The following is a 14,040-nucleotide window of genomic DNA, read 5'->3' as shown; positions in this document are numbered from 1 at the left end:
GTTCTCTCCTGCAGCAGAAGACCCCCCGGCGCGCCCCATCGCCCCACCATAATCCGCCCAGCCGAGCCCTCCTTACTAGACTAGGCCCGGGCCGGACCCACGCTTAGCACCGGGGGGGGGGATAGAGCACTGAGAGAGGGCCAGTAGGGCGAGAGAGGAACTCATACACACAACTGCACACACACCTGTTTAAGTGTACACGCACACATGCACACATTGTCACATGCATGTAACTGAGCACACACACACACACATGCACACATTGCTGCATGTGTGTAACAACACACACACGTCCGCACCCACACAAACACACACACACACACTCACACACACACACAGGTGTGACTGTACACCCTAATATGGAGGTCCTGTCTGTCACAGAGCCAGGGTTTTTCAGTCTGTTCCCTGAAAGACACTGAGATGCACTTATTTTCTCTCACCCACAACACAACACGGGCGGCATTGGCTACAACAGTAGAGTGATTTGGGTGGAATCCCCCTCTCTGCTTAAGTAGACTTCTTTGGTCCCCTGCATCTAAAATTTTTCTAAGAATCTGTTTGTAGTGAGTGTGGATTGGAGGCCGTTGTTGTGAATGTTAAAGCCAGCAAAGTAAGTTCGCCCCCTTGTGGACCGGAGGCTGTGATGTACTTTGTGTGTCATTCATATCTCCCATCACTAGGGGTGCTGGCCCAGTCTGCTGTCTGTGTAAAGTGGGTGAGGGAGCTGGTGCTCAGTGAAGCTGGTAAACCAGTTTTCTTTCAGGGATTGTATGTCTATAGGGGAAATCTAATATAAGCAGAATCATTATTTGTGATTGTGAATTTTTGCCCATAAAATTATGTTTCACAATATTAGTTGCTCTGTGGCTGACTGCCCTTCTACTTTCTTCCATAAAAAAATTCTTTTTTTTTTCTTGGTTTTCCAACTTCATACAAAACAAAATAGGTTATTCTTATGCTTATTATTATTACTACGGTGATGATGTTGGTGCGATCTTATTTTCCTTTTTTTTTTTTAACAAATGTGTTTAATTATCTTGTATTTACCACCGAAAGCGTTTCCTAATAATCGCAAAGCAAGGCGAGCGAACTGGAGTCAGCCGTGAGATTCGCGTCTTCGGTCGGGCGCCGTCGGCCCCTTCCCACAGAATTCGCTATGCCCCACCTCTTGGTGCACAGAGGGGCCCAATCATGGATCCCTAAAGCCTGCATGACCAGCCAATCGGAGAGCTCGAGAGCACACACTGCCATCCAGACAAGGGCTTTGTTACACATTGGTCGTGGAAATGAGTGACAGACCGAGCATCGTAATAGCAGTTCTAATAGCATTTTTTTTTCTTATGCAGTGTTTACAGTAACAGAGGACTTCACACACACACACACACACACACACACACACACGCATGCGCATGCACACACACACACACACACACACACACACACAGTGCCTTTACTATCTGAGGAATTCCATCAACTTTAACAGCACATCACCATTGCAGCCTTTAATAGAGATGTCAATGTGTTTAACTGCAGCTAACAGGGAAATGACTGGTCTGTTCTGCAAGCCCCTCCCACCCGTGGTAGCACTGAGGGGTGTTGTGAAGCGCAGTGCCCTCTGATGTATGTGCAGAGTGACCACGCAGGAGCAGAGCGCCCGTTTGTCCTGTACAAGGCTGGGACTCTGGTTAGGGGCGTGGCCAAAGTAGAATAAATACGCACACAGCAGAGGCCTTATTCGCTATACGGCATCCCGACGGAGTGGAATAGGTTGAGATTGGCTCTCTCCGGGGCAAGAGGCTAGCGGGGAGGGGCGCAGGCACTTGTGTCCTTATTGGGACTAGTTTTTTGGGAGTAGAGCTGTCCCGGGGGCGCCCCCTGCTGGCAAGAGCTAGCAGTGTGGGAGTGGGTGGGTGTGAGACAGGACCAATACCACTCCCTTTTTTTTAAAAGGAGAAAAAACAAACATTGGAATGGATTAATCAATAAATGATAATGATATTAATGATGATGATTTAAAATAAAAGCAAACTCTGAGGTCAGTTCACCTCCTGCGTGTAGAAGTGGGGGCGGAGGTTTGGCGTTCCGGCTTATCGGCCCCTCCGGCCGTCACGTGACAGCAGCGCCCCCTCCTGGTCCGCGCCGGGGACGACGCGTTTGACTGTGCCGTTCTGCGCGGAACCGCGCGCCTCCAAAGTTCCGCAAACGGTGGTTCAATCTGTACATTTTTTTTTTCTTTATTTTCTCTGATTCGTGGTGTTTTTGATGAGAGATTTCTGTTGTAATGGACACCTGGTTTGATTTCTGATTGATTTTGATTGATTGTGATTTTTCAGGGGGAGGGGGGGGGGGTGGTGAGTCTCAGCTACCACCCTGCTTAGAGAGGCTGAGTCCTAATGGTGAAGGTTTGTAACTGATTCAGTGAGTAGTCAGTGCAGAGTCATTACTGAATCATTGAGTAGTCAGTGCAGAGTCATTACTGAATCATTGAGTAGTCAGTGCAGAGTCAGTACTGAGTCAGTAAGTAGTCAGTGCAGAGTCATTACTGAATCATTGAGTAGTCAGTGCAGAGTCATTACTGAACCAGTGAGTAGTCAGTGCAGGGTCATTACTGAACCAGTGAGTAGTCAGTGCAGGGTCATTACTGAATCAGTGAGTAGTCAATGCAGAGTCAGTACTGAGTCAGTAAGTAGTCAGTGCAGAGTCATTACTGAATCATTGAGTAGTCAGTGCAGAGTCATTACTGAATCAGTGAGTAGTCAGTGCAGAGTCAGTACTGAGTCAGTAAGTAGTCAGTGCAGAGTCATTACTGAACCAGTGAGTAGTCAGTGCAGGGTCATTACTGAACCAGTGAGTAGTCAGTGCAAAGTCATTACTGAATCAGTGAGTAGTCAGTGCAGAGTCATGACTGAACCAGTGAGTAGTCGGTGCAGAGTCAGTACTGAATCAGTTAGAAGTCAGTGCTGAGTCAGTGAATCGATTGAAATCAGTCGCAGTTCAGTAAGAATGCTGAAGACAGCTGAACTGTAGGACACAGACTCTCAGAGCGGGTTGTGTGTGTTCATCCCCAATTGGGCCTGGCTACAGTGAGCACTACCCATGCGTGTGTGTGTGTGTGTGTGTGTGCGTGTGTGCGTGTGTGAACATCCTCGTCACACTGGTACCGCCAGCGTGCGTGTGCAGCTGCACCAGGGAACACACTGCATTATAACGATCTGACCGCTTCTCAACTCTGTGGCCACCCAACGCACACGTGCCATTGTAGCCACGCCCCTTTCCTCTTCTGGGTTCCTATGGTAGCCCACCCCTCTCCTCAACCCCTGTACCCCTGTGTTCTGAACCCCTGTACCCCCCCCCCAGCTCTGCGCCCCGCCCCTCCTCATTGTATCGTTGATTGTGGGCGGGGCGGGGGGGGGATGCATTCTTATTGGGTGTCTGTAGCCGAATGGAACTTTGAAATGAGACCTGAGTGGAGAGAATAAAAAGGTGAACTGGAATAAAGGGAGCGGCTCTGGTGGTTGGTGTCTGTTCTTTGTGTTCCTGAGTGATTCTCTCCTCCCTCTCTTCCTGTCCCTCTTATATGCACCCTCTCTTTTCTCTCTCTCTCTCACACACACTGTCCTCTCCCCTCCTCCTTTTTCCTGCGTCGTTCACGTCCCCCCCGCCCGGTCGGACCTCTGGACTCTCGGCCCCTGCCGATGCATCCGGTGACCTTCGCGGCCGTTGCCGTGGTAACTAGAGGAGTCTGGTGTAGAGGTGGGAGCTCCAGCGCTTTCCTCCTGTCCGCTGCCTCTCACCCTTTCCTGTTCCACTTCACTACATGATCGTGGGAGCATTAGCGCTGGGCTAGCTCAGTAGCAGTAGTCTTGGTAGCGCTTTGTTAGTTGCACTGTAGTAGCCTGGTAGTAGCACCAGAAGCATCATGGTATTGGTCGTAGTAATCGTTGTGAGGCCTTGTAGCTTTGCAGAGATTGCATAATGGAAGTGATAGCTATGCAGGACGCTGGTGTATCATGGAGGACTTGCTGAGGATGATCAGTCTTCATGTGTGCCAGTTCTGCTGACCTATTAGAGCCAGTGACATTCCTCTGCGGAGAACCTTTTTTTTGGGGGGGGGGGGGGGGACTGAAGTGAAGCATGCTGGGGATCTTTAAGAGAGAATGTATGGAGTTGTCGCTAGATGGCCACCGTACAAAGGACTTAGCAGCATGGGCATAGGAATCCTATTGGCCCTAATGTTCCCTTGAGTGATTGACATGGTAGGATTGACACGACACGTTACCAGGGTGGGACTTCCTTCCTTTCTAGGGTGGCCATCTTGTGACAGCCGGTGTATGACATTCATGAGTGTTGCAAGAGGGCGTGTCCCGTCAGGAAAGCTGTATTTTTCCTTGGCAGTGCTCCCATGGCCTTGCTTTCCAGACTTGAGTGTCTCTGGCTTTATAAGCCTGCAGAAATGAGACCAGGGCAATTAGACCTGCACACTTCTGGGACCTGACCGATCGTACACCCAGTCACAACAGACTCATTCAAAGCCACTCTTAAGGTGAAGGCAGCGAATCAAACCAGTTATATTAGTATAACCTTCAGATCCGATGGTCTGTACATTAAGTGGATTGGTTGAAACTGTGAGAACAGCAAGGGATGAACCATTCGGATGATAAGTTGAATGTGTATACTTCCTGTTGAAGATCTCTCAGACCGTAGCGGATGCAGATGATATACGCTTGAATGTGGCTACGCGTTCCTACACACACCTTTACGAGAGTAACATTCCGATACAACGTCAGGAAGAAGGATACTCACTGCTTAACTATGGCTGTCCTGCATGTCCTCGCAAGACAAAATGGAGCGTACCACGCTTACGTGGAGAAACAACCCTCCAGATCAAACCAAATGGCTAATGTTAACACTTAAATGTTTCCTTTCTGATGTCTCGATTACACTCTCAGGGGGGAAAAAAAAGGGTGCTTTGGCTTGCCTCCATAGGGAAATCTCTTTAGTTCTTTTGGAACAGGGTCCCTGTATGGTAGGTGTGAAAATTGTGAAAGGTTCCAGATTGTTCCTGACAAAAAAACAAAAAAAAAATCCTTGATCTACGAAGGGTTCCTCTATGGAGACTCGATGGAGCCTGTTTTGAAACCTTTCTCTTGGGAGTGCAGGAACCCGACGGCTGCCGCTCTTCGCCGGTCCGCCGAAGGCAGCTGGCCCACCGCGCGCGTCTGCGTTCCGCCCACAGGAAGTTGTTGTGCGTCTGTGCCCGAGGGGGAAAGTGCATTTATCGCTGTGTCATCCTTGTTTTTGCAACAGGCGCCCTCCTGCTCGGCGGAACCAGTGGTGAACAGGCCGGCGGGGGTAAAGACGAGGGGCGACCCGCACCCGTGTGGTTTGGACTGATCATTACCGTTAGGTCCCCCCAGCAACCCTCAGAACCATCCAAGCTCAGCCTGAGCGCTACACACCTGCCTATTCAATTGATTTAAATGGGAGTGGGGTTTTGAATCATTTACTTTCATGGTGCAAACACTGTTTACCTGGTTTGGGTCACAGAACTGCTACACAGAAGCATTTGAGCTGCAATTCGCAAATCCATTAATGATATGGGAAACTGCGCCCCCTTCTGGCCACACTTCCCAAACTACATACAAGACATCCTGCACCGCAATTGATGTGGGAAAGCATGATTGGTTAGGGGGACATCACTGTACTAATATTCCCTCAAAACAGGTATACGAAGATAAACCTTCCAGTGGTCTCTAATAATTAAGAATTATTTTATAATATTTTAGGACATTTCAGTGCCAAAAATGATTTTTAAAATGTAGACGTGTCTTCAGCAACTTCATTAAGACTTTTTGCAGTAAGCCCCTCGTGAGCAGTTTGCCTGAATTAAATGCATGAATCTAATTGCTGAAGCTCTCTTGTGTGGTTGTACTATTCCCGTTTATTGAAGGTTTTTTCTTTTTTTTCCTTTTTATTTTTTACAAGCATGTATTATATTTTGATCTCATAAAACGCGTTTCTCAGGAAGCACACTGTACAGAGCTTGTGTAAAACAACCTCAAACTGGTTAGCTTGCTTCTGATTTATCAAGTGTACATGGCTTGTGAAATAGGGTTCATGTTGTATGTATAGATAGAGCTTGTAAATAAGTGGCATGGAGAAATTTGGAATTTTCTTTGGGGACAGAACAGGATTGTAAACCCGTTTCCCACAATGCTCCTGCACGTAGTGGATCCTTGGATTCAGCGTATGGAAAGTGGTCCTGGATCAGCAAACCCAATGCCCGTCCTCACCTCAGTCCCCCCCCCCCTCATAAAACCCTGATCTGGATGCAGTGTTTGGGCGGAAGAGAAAGGTACAGGGTGCGCATGCGGGGGTTCCCCTGGCCGTGGGCCATGGGTGCGTGTTGTGTCCCGTGACAGGCTGACGGGGTGCCGCGGTGGCTGACGTAGGGGACCAGGTTGTCTGACTGCTGGGTCTGTTTGCTGCCGGTGCGATCGCCAGGTCATTGTCAGAAGCACACCGCCTGACTAGCTATTCCGTAATGGAGAATAATGTGAATTGGAAGCTATGCAAATGCCCCTGTCGGTTGTTCTAGGAGAACGTGCACGTCGCACACGTTACCCCGAGCGTGCATGCGATTATAGCAGTCCCGCCTAGGGATGGGGGGGCAACTCGCTTCATGCAAAAACGAAAGGTGCGTAAAGCTGTCAGTCAACACCTGTGTGGCACTGTGAGGTGAAATAGTGGCTAGCAAGGGATTATGGGAAGGGTTTCTGTAGGGGTAGAGGAGGTGAAAAGGAGATCGTCATTCCGGTGACCTGCTGTTTGTTTTTTTTTTATTTACCGAGGGTTTTTTTCCCCCCCCATCCCAGCTAGTGAAGGCGAATGAGCACGTGCATTGTAAACGCGTCCGTTGGCTCTAGCTGAACGCGAGCTTGGCTCACGGTCACACCTGCCTGCCGTGTCTGTTTAGCTCGGGCGAAGCTGGCAGTTTCGCTGCGCAGGAGCGCACGAGCGTAGCGTTCGGGACGGCGCGCTCGTCAGGAAGCGTGCGCAGGAACGCGCGGCGTCCTGCCAGCCGTGAACTCTCGCCGAAGCCGCTCTGCTCACTTCTGCCTTCCCTGTAAACGCCGAGACGCAAACTTCCCCGTCAGCGTGCTGCGCTATGTTTATCCTTCCAGCTTTGCTTTAGCTTGACAAAAAGCACCTCACTGTACGGGATTTGCTGACCTTTTCAAAAAGAACCGTGCCAGTTCTCTGTTTCTAAGAGTGACTAAAATTCAAATCCCCATGTGACTGTACCCTGAAGCTTTTTGGTAAATTGGGGTAAACCCCCGCCCCCGCCCCTCCAATATTCATGACGCTGACATTATGCCTAATATTGACTGAGTAAATAGTTTCTATTCCCCATTCAGTGGATACTGTGGCACTTGATGTGTGCTCCCACTAAGAGGACCTTATTTGAATCTGTGACCTCTTCAGGTATTAGCTTAGCTTAATGCTACATACTGGGCCACCTGCACCAAGCGTTAGCCTAGCTTCATGGTACATAACACGGTACCTTGAGTGGTTTAGACATTTTCCCACCATGGAGAATGAATGTTTACTGAATGCTGATTTACTACTTGCAGCAGTGCTCTGCTTTCCTGGTCTTGGGGGTGAAAAAAAAAACTGATTGACACTTTAAAGGGAAACAGGCCACCAACCATTCTGAAAACTTAGTGCTAACTTTGCCTGCTAATTTTCTCCCATTATTTTGAATGTTTTTAACCTGTAAACTTTTGTTTTTCTCCATCAAACATGTTTAAAGTCAATGAGAATGGAATGTAATCTATTTTATAACCAAATAAATCTTTTGTTAGAAGTGTAGGCACACTTGGGTGTTATGGTGTCACGTTTGATTGGCAGACTTGTTCTGGCTTAATCTCCACTGGGCTGCACTGTAGCAGGATTTTCCAGGTTTGCAGAGTTCTTCGTTTGACAGGTGAGGTGTCATTACTCGTAGTGCTCTGCTGTATCAGAGCAGAACAGGTGCCAAAGGCCTTTGTGTCAGTTTCATATGCAGCTGAATACCGATGCTCACACAGCAGGTTTATTAACTTACTGGTCTGTAATCATTCCTTCCGGCGTCCATCAAGTCAAATGAATAGGCAGAAAATGACACCAGAGGGCAATACACACACTCATTTCACTTTCATATGAAATTTATTTATTTTTTATAAATAAAACTTTTTTTTTTTTTTAATCTCCACATCACACTTTTAGTACCCAGGTTAGCACAACTGCTTAGTTAATTTTAAAAAAAGTGAAAAGAAAAAAATACCCTTTGACCTGAAAGACTAACTGACACTGAAATGGAAGGACACAAAGTTGACTGCTCTGTTAAGGTCTCGGTGGCAGCATGATTAGCATGGTCACTTTAAGGTGGTGCAGCTAAAACAGGAAGTTGATGGTGAACAGGAAGTTGTTGGTGAGCTAGCTAATGAGCCTCAAAAGAGCAGGAAAGGCAAACCGGAGTCAGCCTAAGGGGGGGGGGGGGGGGAATAATGGCGGAGGAGGGGAGTGTGGAAGGGTAGCCAATGCTGTCATGGGGCAGATTCACAACTGACAAAAGAGAATGTATCTGGATGAGACTCGCTGATGGGTGTGACATAAGGCACTGTGTGTGTTTGGGGGAGGGGGGGGTCATCTCCAGGTAAGGAAAAGGTGAAGTCTACCCAAAGGAGACAGGGAGAAAGGGAGGGAGGAGTTGAGAGAGAAAGTGAACGTGAGGCTACAGACAGAAAAGCAAGAGCTCCATCCTGCTCAGACAGAAACACATCTCCCTCTTTCCTTCTGCAAATTACTCCTTCATTTCCGTCTCTCGCCCTGCACTGATGCTCAAAGTCCATTCGTCCCGCTCTTTCATCCCTCTATCCTCACACTCGTCTTCATCTCTCACCCTTCGCCGTTCATGGCCCAGGTAGCGCCGCCCAGGCTCCTGTCTCTTTCACCGGCCCCCGGGCCACACCCCTCAGTCCCGCCGAGGGGGGGGCGGGGCTACGTGGGGACCCGCCTCTTGTCGCTGAAGAGGCTGCGCACGGTGTAGACCTGCGTGACGGCCACGGCCAGCATGGTCAGCAGGCTGACGCAGGACCAGAAGGACACGCGCCACAGGTTGTCCTCCAGCAGGTTGCGGTCGCGCGCCTCGAACGCCCGCAGCACCGTCTGCATCTGCCGACTGCGCTCCAGGCGCCGGTGCACCGACTCCACCGACTCCTGCCCACGGAGGAGAGGAAAGGGGGATAGAGGGAGGGAGCAGAGGGGTATGGTAGGGGGAGGGGAGAAGAAGAGAGAAAATTTTTAGCTTACTAGCTCTGGCTACAGGTATATTGTGCCACTAAAGCATTTTTAAATGAAACTGAGAGGAGGTGGTGGAGGGGGGGACGCTCTCACCTTGATGTCATCCAGCTTGTACTCCAGCATGCTCTCTGGCTCCTCCATGCCTGCCCACTCCTCCTCCCCCCCTCCTTGCTCGTCCAGGATCACCTCGAAGAACACCATCTTCTCCGACACGCGGCTGAAGCTGTTATCAAAGCAGATCTTGTAGTCCCCCTTCTCCGTGGGCTCCACCCTGAGAGACAGACAGACAGGGTCAGAGACAGACAGACAGGGTCAGAGACAGACAGGGCCAGAGACAGACTGACAGATCAGAGACTGACAGACAGGGTCAGAGACAGACAGACAGGGTCAGAGACAGACAGGGCCAGAGACAGACAGGGCCAGAGACAGACTGACAGATCAGAGACTGACAGACAGGGTCAGAGACAGACAGGGCCAGAGACAGACTGACAGATCAGAGACTGACAGACAGGGTCAGAGACAGACAGAGTCACAGACAGACAGGGTCAGAGAGACAGACCGGATCAGAGACCGATAGACAGACCGGGTCAGCGATAGACAGACAGACAGGGAGAGAGCTGGGCTCACTCACGTGTGGATCCCGTCAGATCTGCGAAAGTCTGAGCTGAGCTGGACTCCGTGGGGAGAAAACATGGTGAAGTCCACATCCAGCCCTGCCCCTGCAATCACCTGAGAGAGAGAGAGAGAGTGTGCAGGGTCTGATTGACAGCTCACTCTCTGCCTGCCCCTCTGTGTGGAAACAGGCACATCTACTGAACTCTCACCTGAACGCTGAGCTGCAGACTGAGGAGGACGTCTTATCTCTGCAGTGATATCCAAGCTTTAGAAAGGCCCTTTGCCCCTCTCCAGGTATACCCCCCTTTCACAGGGCTATGGCTTACACTGCACCCCCCCCCCCCCTTCACAGGGTTAAGGGTTAAACTGCCCCTCTTTCATAGGGTTAAGGTTACCTGCCCCCCCCCCTTCATGGGGTTAAGGTTACACTGCCTGCCTCCCTCCCCTTCATGGGGTTAAGGGTTACACTGCCTGCCTCCCTCCCCTTCATGGGGTTAAGGGTTACACTGCCTGCCTCCCTCCCCTTCATAGGGTTAAGGGTTACACTGCCCCTCTTTCATAGAAGGAGGTCCCTGGCAGCTCACTCCCTGGAGGGGGGAGAGCGGAGGGGGGGGGGCATACAAACTAAAATCCCGACCAGCAGGTATTAAATTTGCATACACAGTACTGAGGAAATGAAACACTGCTACTGTTAGACAAGGGTTACAATTATAGTTGCCCTCTGTCTTTAATATTTACTTCTCCCTTCACTATACCATGGGTATGTTTGAGTAGTGACTTGGAGGATGTTTACACAAGTGTGTGATGGGTTGTGCAAACGAAGGGGCCCAATAATGTCGACATGAGAAGTTCGTATTGCTTCTTTGAGTGGTTTGGTGTTCTGTGGGTTATTTTGATGGACTTCTTTTTGTTTTTCAGACCTTTTTAGCCATAAAGTAAGAGCAGCAAGATGAAGCAAGGATCACAGACAAGAGGCTGCAGCAAGGCACCTGCAGGTTCAGTTCCCGTAAAAGCACCGCCCTTAAACACTCAAGCAGGAAGCTTAACCTGAATTTCTAGATCTCAAATATCCAACTGTTTAAACTGATAAGATGTACAATTCAAGTCGTGTTAAGGCTTCATGACAAACATAAGTAAAGCAAGACGAACAGCGCAGGTTAACATTTAGCTAACCACGTCCGGTCCCCTTGACAGTGCCTTCACATCACATGGCCAAGAATATCAAGAGGATCTGGAGACGAATCGTTATCTTGGCAATACGTCCATTACAATTACATCTTAAAATAGATGGTTTAAGGTCTCAAATTATTGATGACAATTATCATATACTTTCAGTGACAATTTCGCGGAGATAATTTTATTTTTTTTAAACGATCGAGATCGTGGCACGTTGTCATGTACAGGTTATACTAATAAGGAAGTGAGACGGAGAAGTTCTTGTAAAATCACAATATGACATTATTAGCAACAATTTCAGATTTAGCTAAGGTATGCTATGCCACACATAGCTAGGTGGCTGGTAATATTCACAACGTTGCCAATGGTAACGCTACCAGCTGACCAGCTGAAAATGCGTTACAGTCTCCACGCTAGCAACAGATAGCTAGCTACTTTATTCACATAATATATAACATTTCCGTTATATTCCTTCAGCCTAACAGGGGATAACGTTAATAATAAGTCAGCCTTACATCCTTGCACTATCGCCCAAAACCTTTGAACCCTTCCGCTCGGTGATGCAACCAGTCGTACGACGAACAGCCATCAAGTTAGATAATTTAGCGACACATACTGTGATCAAGGGATACCGATTAAATAAAATACCTGGTATTCCACTTCCATGGTTCCGTTTGTAGTGGTCGTTTGGTAGAAACATTCGGTCCTTCCGGCGGGCAGCAGAAAGGTAAATTCGGTGTCTCGATTTTGTCCAAGCGCCCAAAGGGAATCCACAAAGCAGGCTAGACACACTATAAAATAAATTCCCGTGGAGACGTAAATCGTCGATAGTCTGCGAACACTCATAGCGGGAATTTTCGCATTCAGTTGCCAATCACTCGCAGTAGATTTTCCGCTGCTAACATCGGTTAGCTTGCAACATAGCTGACAGACTGACTTCCTCGAGACGTCCTCCCCCAATCAATATGTTTTTTACTCTACAGAACTTCATAACTTTGGGATTGGCCAACGACTGTCGAGACTGAGGGTCTCTGAGACCAATCCAGTGAGACATTGCTTTCCGGAACGTCCAATGGCTGTGTCCAATAATGAACGAAGACAAATTACAAAACGGTTGTAGTAGCTCCTAGCTATGATATGCAGCCCATTCAAGAGCAAGGGACTGTGGTAAAGCTATTGTGTTCTTTTACTGCCAGTTGTCGAAAACAGAGTATGTGCGAGAACACCATTCCTCTAGCTCTCACGCAGGTTTCCTTTTCTTTACATGACATTTTATTTGGCAGACGCATTTATCCAAAGAGGTTTTCTCCAAAGTGCGTTTACAAGAGATATGATAAAGAGCTACAACATCAAGGTGATGGGGTAGTAGAAGTGCTAAATGAAGATATGTGTAACATGAAAATGTTAGAATATCAAGATACAAGGATACAAGTCGTAGGCTACGAACAGTCATATTCTCTAATGCAAAAAATATCGACAGAAAAACCTTTTTAACGGACAAAAATGCTTATTACACACTATTAAGTTATTCACGCACACAAATCTATATCAGTAATTTATTATAACTAGCAAAATCTAGGCCTGCGCTTAAAAATTGGCCGTGTTACAACCACCAATATTGGCTATTTTAGCTCATACAAATGCAACAAGCTCTGTTCAGAAGCATTGCTACCTAATTCTCTCCGAAATTATTTTCATGTAACTTGGCCCATCTGATGTTCCACCTGAAGAGATTGTGGTCTTTCAAAGTTCATGTGTCTCACGAAATTGTGAAATGGCGATCATTTAGGGTTGAAATAATATGCACTTCAGCTGTGTTGCACTAAAACATTTATTTTAAATGACTACACTCGACTTCAGGTTTAAACAATTGTCTGCGTCCAGTGCTTTCTGTGTGTGAAAAGCACATCATGAATACAATGCATAATAATAATAGGCATGGATTCAGTCATTTTTCCCTTCCCATGAATAATAAATAAATTAAAGTGTTTGTCATATTTTTTTTAATGGATTACGATGACTGTTTTTAATGGGTTATTGTATACATGATAGACCTACTAATTGTTTTATGTCAGTAGATGATCTATAGGCCTAGCTAACATTAATTTAGAAACACAGCGCTTGCAAGGTAGATACAGTAGCCCAGTTAAAAATAGTTAACACCATGCAACTGTCAATGTGACTGTTGTCACTTTAAGAACATTGATAAACCTGCTGTCATGAATTCCTTAAAGCTCCACCTTTGTGACCTTAACAAATATAGTACATATATAGTACATTCTGTGATATAATTTAAATATCAATGTTGCGTCAGTAAATAAAGTTATACACAGTTACTTAAATGGTTTTGCAAAAGCCCCCTGGCTGGGCAAAGCCTGTAATAGTAGTCCAAGGGTTTAGGGCCTACTTTGTTGTCATATAGTCATGTAGCTGTCTCAGTCATGAATAGGATTGCATTTTTTCCCATTTGACATTTAGATTTGGAAATTGAAGCTGAGTGTATGTATTGCTTCACATTCAAAGAAAAAACGAATCACAGTTTTGTGAGAATCATACAAACTATCTATAAATATACTTGGCAAATGAAACTAGAAATAATCCAAAGAAATCGCATTAGATTACCGTAATCCAGGAGAATGTGTTAGTAATTACATATTGATTAATTTATTTTGTAATCAGAACCAGATTACATTTTCCATGTAATTTGTCCAACACTGTTTATATATTCCCACAATAGATACTATTAAAACTATACTGCAGGGTAACTGTGTTCTATATAATTGAGAAGGATCAGTCATCAAAGTGTATGCTTTCTCTCTTTACCACCCCTTAATAAATATACTGTAACCATCACTGTACAGTACCTCCTTGGTTGGTATGTAAATACAGTTAAAACTTTCCAGG

General features: G+C 47.0%; 2 protein-coding genes across 2 annotated transcripts in view; one reads left to right on the top strand and one right to left on the bottom strand.

The window, feature by feature from the left end:
* LOC135244088 (dynamin-2-like) overlaps window positions 1-3,514 on the top strand; it is a 34,200-nt gene extending 30,686 nt beyond the window's left edge. The window contains exon 21 of the mRNA XM_064316287.1: window positions 15-3,514. Within this exon, the coding sequence (XP_064172357.1) occupies window positions 15-84 (70 nt within the window). The 3' untranslated portion in view covers window positions 85-3,514. The remainder of the gene's footprint in view (window positions 1-14) is intronic.
* Window positions 3,515-8,189: 4,675 nt separating this feature from the next.
* On the bottom strand, window positions 8,190-12,112 carry LOC135243562 (transmembrane emp24 domain-containing protein 1-like). Its single transcript, XM_064315493.1, has 4 exons — window positions 11,785-12,112; window positions 9,977-10,074; window positions 9,439-9,616; window positions 8,190-9,261 (listed from the first exon to the last, which is right to left on the bottom strand). Exons 1-4 carry the CDS (start codon window positions 11,980-11,982, stop codon window positions 9,043-9,045), a joined length of 693 nt encoding a protein of 230 aa, XP_064171563.1. The 5' UTR covers window positions 11,983-12,112; the 3' UTR covers window positions 8,190-9,042.
* Between the last annotated feature and the right edge of the window lie 1,928 nt (window positions 12,113-14,040).

This window comes from Anguilla rostrata, chromosome 17, assembly GCF_018555375.3.
Source record: "Anguilla rostrata isolate EN2019 chromosome 17, ASM1855537v3, whole genome shotgun sequence".
Taxonomy (NCBI): domain Eukaryota; kingdom Metazoa; phylum Chordata; class Actinopteri; order Anguilliformes; family Anguillidae; genus Anguilla; species Anguilla rostrata.
Note: the sequence above shows the minus strand (reverse complement) of the source record. Positions and strands in the feature narration are given on the sequence as shown.

Excerpts from the sequence above, each read along its gene's own strand:
- LOC135243562 (XM_064315493.1), bottom strand. The coding sequence starts at position 11,982 with ATGAGTGTTCGCAGACTATCGACGATTTACGTCTCCACGGGAATTTAT. Across the intron at positions 9,617-9,976 it reads AGATCTGACGGGATCCACAC|GGTGGAGCCCACGGAGAAGG; the intron begins GTGAGTGAGCCC and ends TCTGTCTCTCAG. Across the intron at positions 9,262-9,438 it reads ACAAGCTGGATGACATCAAG|GAGTCGGTGGAGTCGGTGCA; the intron begins GTGAGAGCGTCC and ends CTCCGTGGGCAG.